This window comes from Morone saxatilis, unplaced genomic scaffold, assembly GCF_004916995.1.
Source record: "Morone saxatilis isolate NCDOM2014 unplaced genomic scaffold, NCSU_SB_2.0 Contig4, whole genome shotgun sequence".
NCBI classification, from domain to species: Eukaryota; Metazoa; Chordata; class Actinopteri; family Moronidae; genus Morone; species Morone saxatilis.
In genome coordinates, this window is record NW_023339984.1 from 962,454 (window position 1) to 979,841 (window position 17,388).

A 17,388-nucleotide genomic window follows, 5' to 3' on the forward strand; every position below is an offset into this window, starting at 1 on the left:
AGATGCCACTAAATCCTTTAAATGAAGACTGGTTTATGAAATTAGTTTATGGTGATTAAAATACTCACACTCTTCCATATATTGTTCACCATAGCTGCTATTAGCACAATTAGCAATTACTGTATATTTTCTTCTCATAGTTTTTTCAAGTTCTAATTATTATTATTATTATTATTAGTAGTAGTAGTAGTAGTAGTAGTAGTATTTTTGTATTGTATTTTTGTTTTTTATGACTGATGATTTTTTGGGCAGAAAAAAAGAACACGAGCAAAAACTTTGAGGTTGGACACATGATTAAAAAAACTCTCCAGATGTAAACGACCGCGCTAGACATTTTTTACAGTGTAGTGTCTTCGCTCATGCGTGATGTGATCGAGCTCCAGTCGGGACCGTTCGCACAGACAGACTCTGTCAGTGTGTGTGTTTGTGTGTCAGTCCTGTCAGTGAGCGCCCGGATCGATACTCCAGCAATTAGTCGGCTCCAATTAGTCCCCATTACCCGCTGCTCAGCCGGGCAGTCACATAGAGTTGCTGCTGCTTTCTCCTTCGACTGCAACAGCTGGGATGTGTGAGTAGAAAGCCCGCCAGGCTCACCCGCAGCACCCAGAGGTGTCTCCAAACATGGACAGGATAGGGGTGTCATTCCTGGACCCTCTGGATGACTACGAGTTAGTCCACCGGATTGGGTGCGGCACCTACGGAGATGTGTTCAAGGTGAGTGGGGAGAACATTTGCTGCAGACGGAAAGATTTAGTCCATGAACAAAGCTTCTCTCACTGCACACACTCTCTCTCTCACACACACACACACACACTGCAGGCTATTTCACTTCCTGCCATCAAGGTGAAAGTGTGTGTTTGGAGAATATAGCCAGTAAAGTGCTGCATGGGAGAGGTTTTTGATGACCTGAGGCAAAAGGTTTATCAAGACTGAGATTCCTATTGTCTCTGAAGGGTTCAAATCAGAGTACACACTGTCAACATAATGCTCACAGTGTGTAAAAATACACAAAAAAAGACTAAAATTAATGTGAGGGCTCTCTAGGAAATAGTCAGTATAAAGGAGATGGAATTAAAATGTGTGTGTGCTCCATTTTGTCTTTACATTAAAGCCTGTTAACCCTTTCAACCCTTGGATCTCCTGTACACAGGCAGGTCTCTTACAAAGCACAGTGCCAGCCTGTTGCATCAGCTGTGCCACAGGTTGATGTTGTTTTCATATTTATATTTATATATTTATAACATCTCCTATCATACTGTTATTATATATCACACTGATATATGGCATAATATATCAAATAGGGCTGTGTATTGGCAAAAATCTGACGATATGATATGTATCACGATACAGGAGTTGCGATGCAATATACTGCGATATATTGCAATTTAAAGAAATCTAATTTGAAGAAAATTGTCAAAGAACACACAGCCATAAAATCTGACTAAAATCCATTTTTATGCAACCGGAATAGTGGGATCTGCGTTTGTATTTATCTCAAAGCTGCAGTAGGTATTATTTTATAAAAAATTACTTCTTGTCATGTGTTATGAAACTTTCACTATATCCTGACAGTAGTTCATGAGACAGATAATCTGTGAATCTGCTACTATCAGGATATGATGAAAGTTTCAGCAAATATGACAAGGGGTAATTTTTGTAAAAGTTACCAACAACACCACTGAAACACAAAGATCAATACACTGTTTTTGACGATCGATACAATCACAAAACAAAATATCGCGGTATGATATTTTCTTACACCCCTAATATCAAATTTCCTGGAGAATCAACAGTTTATAGATAAAATAACCAGACAGAAGAGTCCGTTTTTGGCAAATTCCAGAATTAAAGTACCTGATAATGATCACAGGGTCTTAAAAAGTCTTAAATGTAACCCTGTTGGAACCTGCATAAACCCTCGATCAGTGGATTGAACAGTTAGTCGATGAATGAATCGGCAGCTATTTTGATAATCTTCATTCATTTTTCAAGCTTAAGGTTCTGGACTGTTGGTTGGACAAAACAAGCAAACTGAAGGCATCACCGTGGGCTCTGAGAAACTGTAAATGGCATTTGATCAAGAGAATAAGCGTTATTTGCAGACAAATTTAAGTTCTTATTTTTAAGAGGTTAACAGCATAGCAACCACATGTATTAAATCACAGTATATAACCCAGTTTATGTACAACTGACTCATGTCGTCTCTTTCCACTTGCCGGTTTGAGCGTCAGGATGCAAACATCCTGTGCTGTTAACCCGCCCCGGTGCCTTGTGCATCCTGCAGCAGCAGCACAAGAATTTGTATTGTTTCTTTTTTTATCCCCCCACGCCTGAAACATGGGGGACACCTCTGTTCATACATGTCCCTTCCCTTCTGCTGCATGCTGTAGAGCTGGATTCTTTACAGATTAAACCTGTTGTACAGCCTCTTGTGTTTTCTTACCATGAGAACTTTAGTGTGGCACAGGAAGTGAAGCGTTTTTAGTAAGTTTTCAGTGGTTTGTTCATGACAGACGCAAGCATGTTACATTCTAGGCTGAACGTTCAGCTGCTCAGCCTGCATACACATAGGTGACACGTGAAAGTAAAAACCAATATTGTTATTAAGGCCTCCAGGACAGCTTCAGTGCTCCTTGTCTCATCTGCTGGGGGCATGAACAGAATATAATGGTCATACAGCATTAAAGCTGCAGTAGGTCATTTTTATACAAAACACTTTTTGTCATATTTGCTGAAAAGTTCACTATATCCTGACAGTAGTCCACGAGACAGATAATCTGTGAAAAATTCAGGTTCCTCTGGTTCCTCCTAGTGCTCCTAATGGTATTTGCAAGAATCCACCGGGTTTGAATGGAAACAACCAATCAGAGCCAAGAAAGATCAAAAGATTCTTTGTGTTGGAGGCTTGAAGATAGTTGATTGTTGACTCTCATTCCCAGCATCTGTATTTGATGATCTGGGATTGAGTTTCCACAATAAACAACCATCTTTGTCAGTGGTCATTGTCAGTGTTTGAGTTGCATTTTGGGTGATGTAGGAGTTAGTGTTTGACAAGGAAGAAGAATGTCTGGAATAAAAGAGATTATATTTTAGGCTCTGTCCACTGTGAGTAGACATTGTTAAGATGAATGCTAAATTGGTGGATAACTCTTTTAAAGTTGCAATTGATAATAATGGCCACTGGGGGCAGCAAAACAAACTGTAAACACAGTGTTGTCAGATTATCACCTTATAAAAGTACCTGTTAGCAGGTTCTAATTCTCATCCAGCAGACACAGAGCAACATTAGCATTCATTTGGAGTTGTGAATGTGTCCACTTGATGAATGATGAATTCCCTCTCTTTTTGCTCTGCTTTGGTCTCCACAAATTTATCCGTATCCAAAGGCGCAAAGAGGTGAAGCGTCGGTGGGCTCAATGAAGGCTGGTTACTGAAAACAGCCACCTGCGGTGACACCCACCTGTCACTCAAAGCGTCCACACCCTTAATTAGGCATAACTTTAAGCCTTAATATAATTTGAAGGGGTGAGTTATATAAAAGTCACTCCCCGTACAGTTGTCATGAACGGTGAAATTAGCTATAGAGACCAGAAGTGTCTTTTGTGCCAGGCTGTAAACATATTTCTGCTGTAAAGTTGGACATTTTAATATGGGGCCTTATGGAGATTGACTCACTGCTGGAGCCAGCCTCAAGTGGCTGTTAGAGAAACTGGTACTTCTGTGTTTTACTTTTTTTTTTACATTTTCAGTTTTTTTTTTACTTCCTTGTTGGCTTAATTTGTCAGCCCAAATGTAAAAACAGACAAAAGAAACAATTTAACCCCATATCCTACTTCTTCATAGAAAATTGACCAGATCAATAAAATCTTTGCAAGTTAATCTGTCGGGTAAAACGCTCGCTTCTGAAATGCTCCTGGTAGTGGTGTTGGTGATAATTATCTGTGGGTTCATCACTACAAGCGACCTCTTACACATTAATTTACCCATAATTCATATAAGTATTGATTAGTGCAGCTTTAAATATACATTTAGCAGTAGTACGTACAACAAAACCAAGATGCTCTTACATACTGTACATGAGCAGTATTCAGCTGACTTTGACATTTGCGTTACTGTAACATTTGGACATATTGCAGCCAGTGTGTCTGCTGTGAATGGGAACAGACAATAGCACATTATCACTCCCACTGCTGCTGCCGGAGCTGCAACTGCAGAAGTCAGGGGTGAAACCTCCGGACATGTGACTGCGTGGGCTTTCAGTGGACTCCAATTACACTGCCGTTGTTCAGCGAGACGCTCAGCTCAGAGCTCATGTGTGTAACCCTCTTATTAATCTTGATCCATGTCCTCCTGCGGCTCGGACCAGCCACAGCTGGTCAAGATGTCCTCAAGTGGTCTGACTTCGGTCTGGTCATGCACTTAAAGTGGAAGTTACATTTCCAAAAATAGTAATAATAAAATAAACAATAACAATATTAATAAAGTAACATTTCTCTCTTAAATGTACTACAGGGAGTTTCAATTTAATACTGATGCCTCTGTATGACCTACATAACAAACCAACCAACAGTGAGAAGATTGGCTATGTCTATATAGTTATTCTTAATGCCCACCACCTGGTCAGAGTCGCTCGGATTGTAATCAGTCAGACAGGCAGTGGAAACACTACTGCTTTAATCCACAGGGGCTGCCAGAATCAACACAATATGCTTGCTAAAACGGACGTTGTTTGTTAGACACCTTTGCTTTGTACTGTTCTCATTTATTGCTGGCTAAAATCAGCACGTTTGTTCTAATATATAAGTTAGTATCATGGATCATTTTAGCTGGTGAAGTAATTTAGAAATCTAACGTAAGCCAACTAGCATCCACTCAGATAGTATCTTGGTAGTGATAACATTAGCGAGCAAACAAGCTAATCTTAGCCAGCTAGCTGCAACCAGCCATCTCAAAATGTAGAAAGTTTGTTCAGATTTTCTTTTGTTATTCTTTTGGCCACAAAAGAAGAAGAAAAAAGATGAACAAGAATTTTCTTGGATGTTTAGTTTAGTTAGAGTAAATTGAATGCACTTGCAAATGTAGATGGTTGATATCAGTGCCAGTATTCATGGGGCATTCATTTTCCCAAGAATACAGCAAGTATATCTGCCGTCTCTATGATTCATCTCTTCCTGTTTTATTGTTGGAAAGAAACCTTTGTTCTGTGATTCTGGTGAAATGACACCCAAACCTGACAGGAGCAGTTCATTGTGTGTCATGGTGGCACTCTAAATGATGGGTCACACATTAAGATCATTAGCCATGAGACTTGGCGGCTCATACAGTACTGGTGCTAGAGAGGCTAAAAATACTATTATATCACAAGCTTTCAAGCTTTCTAGCTTTTCAAGTTTCCACCACGTCCAGTCTTTATTCTAGGCTTGGCTAACTACATCCTGTCATCAGCTGCTTTAAGATTATGGCAAAAATTAAAAAATGAATGAAAACATTTTTTTCTTTTTTACTTTGAAGCCTTATGGTAATATACAACTTATTTCCCAGTATTTATACATTTTCTCTGACACGGCCTTACGAAATAATGTTTCTGATCACAATTTTTTCTAACTATTCTTTAAAAATTTCATTTAAGAATATTAATTAATAACTGGAAAATGAACAAGAAATCAAAAGAACTTAATTTCCCAATGCAGAATCACTGCACAGTTCTGAACACTTTCCATGTCTTTGCTTAGTTTTGCTCTCCCACTCACAAACTCTCACACACACACACAACTTGTAGAACTTGTAGAGAGTCATTGCAGTGGGTAGTTGTATTACATTTTACATGTTGTTGGGGGGAAACATGGTCAGGATTTATCTGTCATCATATTGGCATAGTGTGTTTGTCTTTGCTAAAACCTGACTGAAATGGGGAACTCCACTGTAACATGTCAGTAGGCTTTCATTACATTGTTTACTGCTGGTGCTAGTTAGACTTGCACATACTCTTGGTACACAGGACTGTGCATAAATGGTAAATAAACATCTTTAACTGTTTTAATTATTACAAAAATGCTGTCTTTTCAACAAAATTGATCATCACATCAAGTGGCAGCCTATTATAGATATTATAGATATTGGTGGCTGACTAGTTAACCGAAATAATAGCACTGAGTCAGAAAGTCACACAGAAAGAAACGCCTGAATGCAAGTGAGTGGCCATGTTGTCTGCAGTTCTGCATGTCTAAAAAGGCAGACTGTGTTTAAAGCACATCTGTTTTGCTTGCTGTCAGTTTAACCCATGGTCAGGGTTAGCTTCACCACTGCTAATGTGGTGCAGGATGAAGCATCAGTATCATTGTTATCACTTGTGGTTGAGTATACTTTAGCATACTTGTGCAGTGATTTAGAGCGGTGGTTAAAGCAGAACTATGTTTGGAGATCTGCAATTTGTCCCCCATGCATATACTATACTAATTCCTGTCCATGGATGCAAACAGTCTAGTTTGGATGGTTACGACATTATGGCTAATAAACAAAATCCTCTTTTTAGAATATAAATGGGATTTTTAGTCAATCTTAGCTACCTAGTACTGTTGTACTTCTCTGTGAGATCGCAAATATACCATGTTTTCCTAAAAACAAGGATATTTGATATCATACGGACTAGTGGCTTCTACGGGAGCATGTACCATTGTTTTCACAGTCTAGCTTGGATGGTTACAACATTATGGCTAATAATCAAATTCCTCTATTCAGAATATAAATGGGATTTTACTTCCAAATGGCGAGATCCTGTGAGAATCCATCTTGCCAGGCCACCATAAGCTACTGGTCAAACTAGATTAATTAAGACTGTAGCAGCAAAACTTCAAAAACACAGTGTCTTTTACTTATGCTTATGAATTCAACTTTTCCTTTTAGAAACATTTATCATTTGTTATTCACAAGTCTAAAGGTCACATATTCTTACTTTAATGAGTTCAAAATAACAAGCACAAGACCACATTTCACATCAACAGTCATGTTTGTTTCAGAGGCCATTCATGCCCCATGCTGTACAAGTGCATTCAATATGAACAGGTGTTGGCCCATTATGAAGAAATTACAGTTTGGCCGTAGACTGTATGTCATTTGTGTGCCTAAACAAAAAGTGCAGTTAAGCTTCCGCTCTCTCTTCCCCCATTATGTAACCCCAAATGACTGTTATTTCAGGCCAAACCATCTCAGAGACGTTACTATCACTGCAGTCACAGGAAGTGGTGCGGTAGAACAGGAAAGAAAACAGGAAGTCAACCGAGCCAAGCAACAGCTTATGTTAAGGAGACCTGTTGATCCCGTTGGTGGCTGCCTCGTTTGTTGTGGATGCCTAGAGTGAAAATCAGTCCGTCTGACGTCAGTGCAGTAGTCGAGTGCAGATGACTGATGTTCCCAGGAAGAACTGAGGAAGTTAAAAACATAGTATAGCTGCTTCCAGACAACATCCTCCATAACCTCTGAAAAAACTTGAGTCACACAGGTTTACCCTGACTGTGTGAACTGATTAGGATTGCTAATGGACTAGTTTGACTGGTCCTTTAAAAGAATCTAGTTCGAATTATTTGCCATTTGATCCATTTTGTTTTGCTTTCTATGGAATTTGTCCTAACAAAGAGCAGTCCAGATTGCTAGTAAATCTGTTGTCGATTTTCATGAATCGCAGATGATGAATTGAAAATGAAAAGTTACTTTTTATCACACAGTCAAAGTAATGGATGCTGCTATCAGTCTATCTGACTGGCTTGTCTGGGGGTGCCAACAGGAAAGAGCTCTCTGCCAGTACTATTCGCCCTGTCTGTGGCATCAGTGCAAGGTTAAAGCCAAGGCAAGACAGCAGGCTAAACTAATTATAAGGCCTTCATCGTCAAGATAGCATACTGCGGAGTTGAATTTATGCCCAGGTTTTGTTATCCTGATGGAGCAGGCAGGTGGCAGAGCTCCAACCAGGACTTAATGTCTTCAGTCTCTTAGTTTCCAAAATTTAGTGTGTGATGGATCAAACAGCAATGGACTTAATGCAAGAATATTTGTATATTCGTATTTGCCACATTTGATTTATAAGCTCTAGTAACTGCACAGATTTGTTGCTTTCTTCTTTTTACTTGACAAAAGCCTTCTGAACATGGGCAAGTGAATGTTCATATGTAAGTGCATGTTTGTAAATGTGCGTTGTTGAGTACGTGAGAAGTTGAGTGTTAGTGAGTAAATTAGAGCGTTGATCTGGCCCAAAAAACCTGGCCTGGATTGATGCAAGCCTGAAAAGCCTGAACTGTGCCCTAACAGACCAGAACCCAAATTTCTGCTTAAAAATTAAAACGTTTATTACAAGTAAAGTAAACTACATTGTGCATATAATATAGTACAAATTAATATCAAAATGAATAAATAACAAATTAACTCATTAATTACAGTTGCATACATTATTAATAAAATATTAAATATATTTAATTATATCCACACCCGACCCAAGCCCAACCTATGGCAGAGTAATAGTAGTAATGAGTAATGAGTAAGAGTGCTTTTCAAGTATCATTCACAAAAGTAGGGTTGTTCCGATACCAGTATCGTAAGCCTTCATTATGACCTGAAATAGCCTACTGGATTGAGTCTATGCACTGATCTGATACCACGTCATTTATTAGCCCTGAAACAGGACTCTGCTACTTCCCAGCAATGTCCTGTTCACTATTTTTTTCCCCAGGATTGCAAAGTCATGACCCACCCTAGTCTGACTCAGATTGGCTTACCTTAATATTCTTACCATAACCCTAACCAATCTAACCAGCACAGACTAATAAAGGCAACAAGTACTAGCCACACAGAGTAAGGCTGCTTATGTGCACTGTGCTGCCACTGGGCACTGTTTTACAGTGTAACATTAGCCAGAGATAGCTAAACGTCAGCAACTTGACTCAAACTATATAATAAAAGTAGTTTTTATGGCATTTATTCATTGTATTTGGTAATGTTTTACGAAGGGTGTAACATGAGCCAGAACGTACAACAATAGCAGTCATACAGGGTTAGAAGTTTAAAAATAATGATATATAGATATATTTAAGTATTTTTATCAGTACTCTGTATCAACTGACATGCAAAGTTTAGCTATCAGGAAGCATTAAATGGTATCAGAACATCTCTACATAAAAATAGAATTAATAGCAATGTTGAAGTCATGCAGGAGACCGTAGCCATCTTAAATTATCTGCAGAATATGTTCAATATTAAAAGAGCTATCAGACCAACTAACCAACTAATTGATGCCAGAATCCCCCAAGCCAATAAATAATAAAAACATGTTGAACTTAATCATTCTCACTAAATGTGCTTGTTACAGTCTAGCTGAAAGTCTTGTAAATAGTTATTGTCTAATGGCTGCTGCATTTTTGGTTTTGGTTCTTGGATGCTGTTGTTGTTATGTCCTCTGAGGTTATTGTGTGAAGAAATGTGATGCCATTTTTCACTGTTGTGCAAAAACACAGTATGTATGCCTCATCTGGAGCACAGAGCAGCTTGATACCAGCTGTGTGAGGGCACATCACCAAGGCTTTCAAAACCACAATAGTGAGCTCTATCACTACAATAGTGAGCTCTATCGTAACACCGGCATGCATGTGACGTACATTATATCCGTCAACACTGCAACACTGCAATCTATATCTCTGTGGGTTGACTGGAGTTGTAAGGAGCTAAAGTTGATCTTGATTGACTTGAGAAAGAGGAATATTAGCATTAGTTTATGCATGAAGCAAAATAATATTTGCAAGTACCAATAAGACACACATCCGCTGCTTAAAATAGTTGTGTGTACACCCAGCCACTGAGCTGCAGGTTACACTTTGAATCTGGTATAATCTGATAATCTGGATGTTGATGAAGTGATGCTGTTTGCTATTAAGGAAGCTGACTGGGTCTGGAAAGTGTAAAGTTAGGTCATATTTCCACATGATACTGTATTAACATCTGGATATCTATGTAGTGGTCTGATCTATGGCCCTTTGCATTTACACCTAGTATTAATAGGTGAATCTTAAAGCTGCAGTAGGTCATTTATAAAAGGTTTTTTTTTGTCATATTGACTGAAACTTGCACTATATCCTGACAGTAGTACAAGACAGATCATCTATGAAAACATCATTAATCATATGTTAATGCTAGGTGTAAATGGAGTCGTAAATTCTGCCTTTGTGACGTACCAGGAGGCTAGTCTGATAAGGGCTTGACTGAGGTGTCTGCCTTTCATGAGAACGACCCGTGGTAATCCAAACCCTGCTATTTGAGTCTTGGCATATCCTTCGATCCATTATTTTAACTCAAATAAATTGTTGAAACTGATTACATTGAACATTTTAAGCAACACTAACTAGTTTAGTAAGTTACAGAAACATTCCTCATGAAGTACTTTTTACTAGGTTGTTTTCACGATACAAAAAAAGATTAGAAAATAAAGTCAGTGTCACTTAAAATTACTAGTAAAAGCTGCTGAATCAAGAATGCTTTTAACTAACAAAATTGAGTTAGTGTTACTTCAAAGTTTTGATGTTATCAGTTTCAACAATTGTTTTAATTAAATTAACTTACCTGGTTTTACACTGTATAAAAAAAGCGGATAATGTTTGCATATGTTTGTAATGGTATGTAATGTATGTATATGGATTTATTACATAGATTGTCATGTATTTTCCTTCCCTTTCAGGCTCGCAACATCAGGACATCTGAACTGGCAGCTATCAAGATTGTCAAGCTCGACCCTGGTATGTTAACTGTCCAAACTTTACGCAACATGCTCACAACTGATCATTTGCAAATCAGCATTTAAAGGTTGATTATTTTTTATTATTTTAATTTAAATTTGAACTGAATTTGAATTTACGGAGAGTCTAACATTTTTGGGAACTATGTCTTTGTCAGTCAGCCAGAAGAGAAGATCAATATCAGTTTCTAAGGACAGGACACATTTAGCGGTTTCTTTTTTGTGCTTGGAGCTTGGATATAGATTTTTTTCAGTTGACTTTGTAGCTGCAATTCAACTACCATTCATCACACAATCTGACATACCTCAAATTGATACTGTACAGTGTCACACACATTTATTTTTATTATTGTTATTCTCATAGGGTCCTTACTTTTGGCAAGACAGCAAACAGTTTAAGTTTCCTTATTCTTAATTTGATTTTAAAATGATTTTATCATAGTCTATCTTAAAACAATACTGACATGCTCAGATATACATTAAAAGAGTTGCTGGTTGCTTCTGTCCATACTCACCCACTCATAAAGTAATTTCAATGTGATAGGAGGCAACATCCACTGTCCTCATTCTGTGCAAGAATACATTCAAAAGTTTACTGAATTTATTTATTTAGGAAAAACCCTGTAAACATGTATAAAATATACTGGTACTTTTCCAGGTTCTATGACTGATTCAAATGAACTAGATGCTTCCTGTTACACTAAATACTTCAGACAGCATGAAGTGTTTTTGAATGTAATGCTGACACTCCTCTGTCTAATAAATATAAATCAATACGTGAATAGATGATGTTAAGTGAATAGTTTATCAGCCGTACATACCAGTACTCATAGTCTCACCCTATGCTTTACTGGTCTGTAATTTTCCTTCCTACAGCAGACACTTACTAACCTGTTTGTCTGTTCAGGGGATGACATCACATCCATCCAGCAGGAGATCACGATGATGAAGGAGTGCAAGCACAAAAACATTGTGGCCTACTTCGGCAGCTACCACAGGTGCTGTGTGTTTTCAGCCCGTCCACCTCACATTTGTGGAATTCCTGGGATTGTTGGTGGACTGAAATATGTGGAATTTGACTTTTATGTTCCCCACACTGCTGCTGGATTCCTCTCCCACTCTTTCTAGTGCTGAGTGAGACTGTTGGATGCATGCATAAGAGTCAGAATATTAGGGAGTGTTTCCTTTTAATACTGAGTGCTTCCGTGTTGTCTTTCACAATCCCTGCCCTGGAGAATGAGCACTGCACATGTCAAACACTGAGATAAAGGTTGTGTGTGTCTCTCTAGGAACACCAAGCTGTGGATCTGCATGGAGTACTGCGGCGGAGGGTCACTTCAGGACATGTATCATGGTATAAATACAATAAATGTTATTACATTCATTGTCAAAAGATCACATAGTATAGCCTAAATGTGTGTGAAGATTTTTGGGGAATTTTACAGTTTTTCCCACTTCTCCAGAGTCAGAAACTAATAAATGCCTTAGGACAAATTAGGCTATTGTGGCTCAATTGTTGAGTTTCTATAGGATCAAATAAGGTAATTATGATCCTATAGACATCTAGCGATTGAGCGAAACCAAGCAGGTCAACTAAAGCTGGAGACTTGCTGTTTAGACCCGCGTTTTGTGTTGTAGACATGTTCGTGTTGCTTTCTGAGGTTGTGCACAACCAACGGTCTAAACAAATGCAGGATATACAAGGCAGCCAGTTAAAGCAAGTATGTCTCAGACTTAAGGGGGACGTCTTTTTCCCAACTTCTCAGACTTTGAAAACCCCTGATTTAAAGAATAAGTGGAAATATTTCTTACCTAGAGCAAGGTGCAAATATTACATTTATGTCATGTTGGCACATCAGGAAGAATGGAAAACTTCTTTTGTGTTCCCAGTTGGGAGCCTTGGGCTACCCCTTTTGCTAGCTCTATACTACCCTACAAAAGATACATTTGAATTTTTTTTGAAATTTGAATCATATATATTTGTAGCGGTTAACAAGTGAATGCAGACACAAACAAACAGGGTATAGCTTCTTTTTAATTAGCTGACTTGACAGCTACGATCCCTGTTTTGAACCCTGAGCATAGTTTACTTCTCCAGTCCGGCTTCATGTGCATGTTAGTGCATGTGAGTCTCAATATGTACAACTGCTGGCTTTGAGTAGATCAACTGAAACTGCTGTTTTTCTCCTCTACGTCTGTGAATTAAGGATTTATTTCCAGCAAACCAAAGTTTGTGATTGTTGTAACAGTGAAAAGACTAACAAAGACAGTTTTAAGACAGAGTTTAATTTTGTTTCTGTACACTTGAAGTTATGTTGTTACAATGATATGCGAGGTAAAATTTGCGTTTTTTGTCTACGGAGTCCGTTGGCGAGTGATAGCAATATTACGGCTGTTTCTGGTGAAACTAAAGGTCTATCTTTGTAGGGATCCTTTCATTAATGTTGTCAGACACTTAGAATAACAATCTCAGCCTCTCAGTGTCAAAAGCAAGCACTTTTAGTGGACACACTTTGACCAGCACAGGGATTAGGTTGCAACCATAGCAGCCATATTTAACTCTGAATTAAGGGGTTATTTTGACCAAACCAGTGTTGGTGATTGTTTGAAAAACTGTGGAAAGACTAACAAAGAGGTTTTTAGTGATTTAGTTTCTGTCCAGTTTGAAGTATGTTATACAATTATCTGCAAGTTAAATTACTGGCTTTGTCAATGGAGTCTGGTGGGCTGTAGCACCCATTTGTTTTGGTGTAAGTTGCTGGTGCTCTAGTGCATCTAGTTGTAGTAAATTTCATACATATAACCTTTAATAAAGAAGACAGCTTTGGATTTGTGTTGACACAGCTATGCTAACATTGCCTCCACTGATTCCAATCTTTATGCTAAGCTAGGCTAAACACTAGTGGACCAATCTCTAGACACACAGTCATGAAATAGATCTTCTCATCTGACTCTGGGTAAGGACTGTTGTAATCACCACATTAATTTTGACATTACATTACTGTAAAACAGACCCTGAAAAGCCAGTTTTACACTATTTTTAGAAATATCCCTGCAGGCTCTTTCTTTTTCAGCCCCTCTTGAGTGTGTGAGCTATTAATCAAACTGTTCTTTACAGTGACGGGCCCATTAAAGGAGAAACAGATAGCCTACGTGTGCAGAGAAACCCTCCAGGTAAGGCTTATTGGGAGAAAGGCAGCTTGTTGCTGTTGCATTGTGAAATCTCTAAAGATACTCTGCCGACAGAGTGAGTCATGTGTTTTTCCCAGCAACAGAAGAGCTAAATAGTATTTAACCTCGCCAGACCACTAAATATAACGTATTTGTAAATGCTGCTGCAGCATAACACAATCCACAGCCTGCCAGACGGTCTGTATTCTGTTAGTGGGTGACCTTCTGTCACTTAAATGAAAAGGGAAGGAATCTCAGAGAACAACTGATACAAGATGGTCTTGTCTGGCTTTGTTAACGGCCAATGGAGAAGAAATATTTCACTCATGCAGTTAGTTTATTCATGTTTTGGTATCTTATCTAAATAAACTGATGATGATGATTGCCTTTGGCTTCATCATGGCAATCCTTTGCAGCCTAACCTGAATGTTTTATGGCATCATTGGATTGTCTGGAAGGTTTAAAGTATTTTGAATTATCAGGTATTTTTGTTATATTGAAATAAACAGTATGTCAGTATCACAATATAAATATTACATATGCTGTTGAATTGTATATACTAGAGGATTGTATCCACGTTGCCCACCTGTAGCAGGTCCTACATTATATGCAAATCTGAGCCTTTGTCTTGTATAATGTTATTATAGCTCACCAAAACTAAACTAAAAACTAAAACGAGGTGTGAAAAAACATTTGAGGTAACTGAAATAAAATAAAAATATACAGATAATGTCTGTAGTTCAAGTCAATTTAGTCAACACACCCAGCATGAGGAGGCGTTGGTGCATCTGTTTATTGAGACTCAGTCAGTATGTATGTGTTGTAATGCCTATTCTGACAAATACCCCCTGTATTATAACAAAAAACTTATACTGAAATTAACAATCACGAAGGAATCTGAATTTAGGTTAAGTTTTTTAAAGCAAAGCCAATATCTTTTGGAAAAGAATAATTGCCACAAACACTGAACACTGCTAATACAATACTGAAACTAAACATTTTACACAATAAAAACTAGCTAACCCATACTGGAAATGAACTGAAACAGAACTAAAAAACAAATTAAAAACAAAATAAAATAAAACTGCTGAAAAACACAAAACTATAATAACTCTGGTTTTGACAACAACAAAACAGACAGACAACAGAGGTAAGATGAAAGGCTTGATATTGTGTAAAACAGGAAATTAACATTGAAGTTTTAAGGTCTGTGGGTCCTTCGTGTCCATGATTGTCCACTGAAATCATAAAGGCCCTTACATATGATCCATGACTCTGACTCATGCAAAGCCAGGGTAGGTCTACCACAGTCCATTCTGTTGGCCTGAGTACAGAAAGAAATAACACCAAGACACAGAAAATATAAAGAACTCATTTCAGATTAAAAAAGATTTTCAGTATTTTTCACATTTTTAGTGGCGTGCCTCAGGGAACAAGTCCTGAACTATTTCTATCCATTCAGGGATTGTTGGAGATTTTTTTACTACCTGTATTTGTAATAAATATCTGTCCTGCTTGTTCAGCCCAGTCGTCAAGTTTCTGAGATACATTACACTAAAATTCAAATCGGAATATAGTTTTCAAACTTTATCTTGTGCTGACATGGTTCATATTCTTAACTAACAGTGGATTGAATCAAACTACCTGAAACCGATGAACAGAAAATCTGGAGATAAGTCGTATTCCAGCCAGGAGTACTGGCTGGTTAACAGCTTCCCCTAACTGCTTTAATCTGCCTCTCACCTGTACTGTAATTGACAACCAGTGCCTGAAATGGGCCAGTACTCACAGGTACCGAGTACAGGCACCCCTAATTTTTGTCCACACGAGTACGCTTACTTCTAATTGCATACCGCCGCTTCCTGGTGAGTAGGGTTTTTTTTTCAACTGGTCCTACTCTACCTTAGCTAGTGTCCATTTGGTTAAGAATGGTGGTTAGAGTGAAAAAAAAAAGAGTCCTGAAAATGTTCTTGTTAAAATTGATAAAAACCACCAAAAGAATCAGGGTTAGGGTTGTGTTAAATTTGAGTACTGGCACCTTTCTTGGCCTGATTCAGGCACAGTTGACAACCATAGACTAACTAATAATACAAGATGTATGGAGAAAATAACCTTTTCATCCTGTGCTTTTTCCAGGGTTTGTATCACCTGCACGAAACTGGCAAAATGCACAGAGACATAAAGGTAAGGCAGATCTTTAAAGCTTTGTCAAGTGTATAATTGTGATCATGCAGTGTTTTACTGTGGGTTGTAGTGCGAACACGAGCTTCGATGTGTGTTCTCTCTGCAGGGAGCCAACATCCTTTTGACAGAGCGAGGAGATGTGAAACTGGGTCAGTGGTGATCTGTGTTGGACACACATACACACGTGCACGCACACTGCAATACCTATCGAACTGCTCACGCTCATCAAGTGTGCTTAAATAGGCCGTCTGTAGTGGATTTGAGCCAGCGTGTGACCCTGTCTGTCTCCTGTGTGTCTAGCTGATTTTGGTGTGGCAGCAGAGATCAGCGCCTCTGTAGCCAAAAGGAAGTCTTTTATAGGAACTCCCTACTGGTAAGATGAATGGACTCACCTGACCTCACTCTACTTCTGTTTATACTACCATGCAGACTGGAATTCAGCCTGTGACACAGTACTGCTGTCAGTATGTTTTGGATGAGGTCTGCAACTAGCCAATAGTTTATAACAATATTCCTTTCTGTATATTTAATATAGTGATATATATCACAGATATATCACAAAAAACTGTTTGTACATTCTTTTACTTCCCACAACCAGTAAACGGACTAAAATCTAAAAATCTATCTTGTGCACTTCCTCTTTGAAACTTCTTCATAGTTACATTTCTTACATTTATAGAAACAAGTAGTTTGACTGTCTATAGTGTATGTAGTATAAATAATGAGTTATCGTTACATACTGTAGGTATAGTAGTAAATACTACTAATAGTAGTAACAGACTCCCTGATTAAAACCCAGTAAAAACACTGAATAAAGTAGTTCCACCTTAAAAATCACTGTTTCTCCCACGCTGTTGGACAGACAGAGGACGGACGGTCTGGGGATCTTAAGTTATCGCAGGGAGAACAAGCTGGACGCTAACGGCTTCGCAGCCCTCATGGTGTCCGTGCTGTCTGTCAACAGCGGTGGGGAGAAAGCAGTGATTTTTAAGGTGAGGATAGCTTTATCAGTGTTTTTAGCTGGCGTGGTTTTAATCGCAAGAGGTCTTGTGTGAGCTGAGTTTAGTGTATGTTGGTACGTTACTGAATCCTGACGGGTAGATGTAACGAGTAACTCATGGTGATTATCGGTGGGGGGTATAGGAGCAGTCAGGAACTACTTGTTTGCAACAAATGTAAGAGGGGTGAATGGTGTTATGAGAGTTTGCTAAACGAGAGTGCACAAGGTAGATTTTTTTTAGTTTTGAGTCCGAGTTTAGCTG

The 17,388-nt window shown here is 38.4% G+C and overlaps 1 protein-coding gene across 5 annotated transcripts in view; it reads left to right on the forward strand.

The window, feature by feature from the left end:
* Positions 1–369: 369 nt before the first annotated feature.
* Positions 370–17,388, forward strand: part of map4k2 (mitogen-activated protein kinase kinase kinase kinase 2) — a 39,672-nt gene continuing 22,653 nt past the window's right edge. For 4 of the 5 annotated variants that reach the window (XM_035675503.1, XM_035675502.1, XM_035675501.1 and 1 more), the window contains exons 1-8: positions 370–714; positions 10,715–10,772; positions 11,679–11,769; positions 12,061–12,125; positions 13,890–13,945; positions 16,079–16,126; positions 16,233–16,275; positions 16,427–16,499. In XM_035675503.1, coding sequence (XP_035531396.1) covers positions 622–714; positions 10,715–10,772; positions 11,679–11,769; positions 12,061–12,125; positions 13,890–13,945; positions 16,079–16,126; positions 16,233–16,275; positions 16,427–16,499 — 527 coding nt within the window. In that variant the 5' untranslated portion in view covers positions 370–621. The remainder of the gene's footprint in view (positions 715–10,714; positions 10,773–11,678; positions 11,770–12,060; positions 12,126–13,889; positions 13,946–16,078; positions 16,127–16,232; positions 16,276–16,426; positions 16,500–17,388) is intronic. The other variant, XM_035675500.1, reaches the window with a different exon arrangement.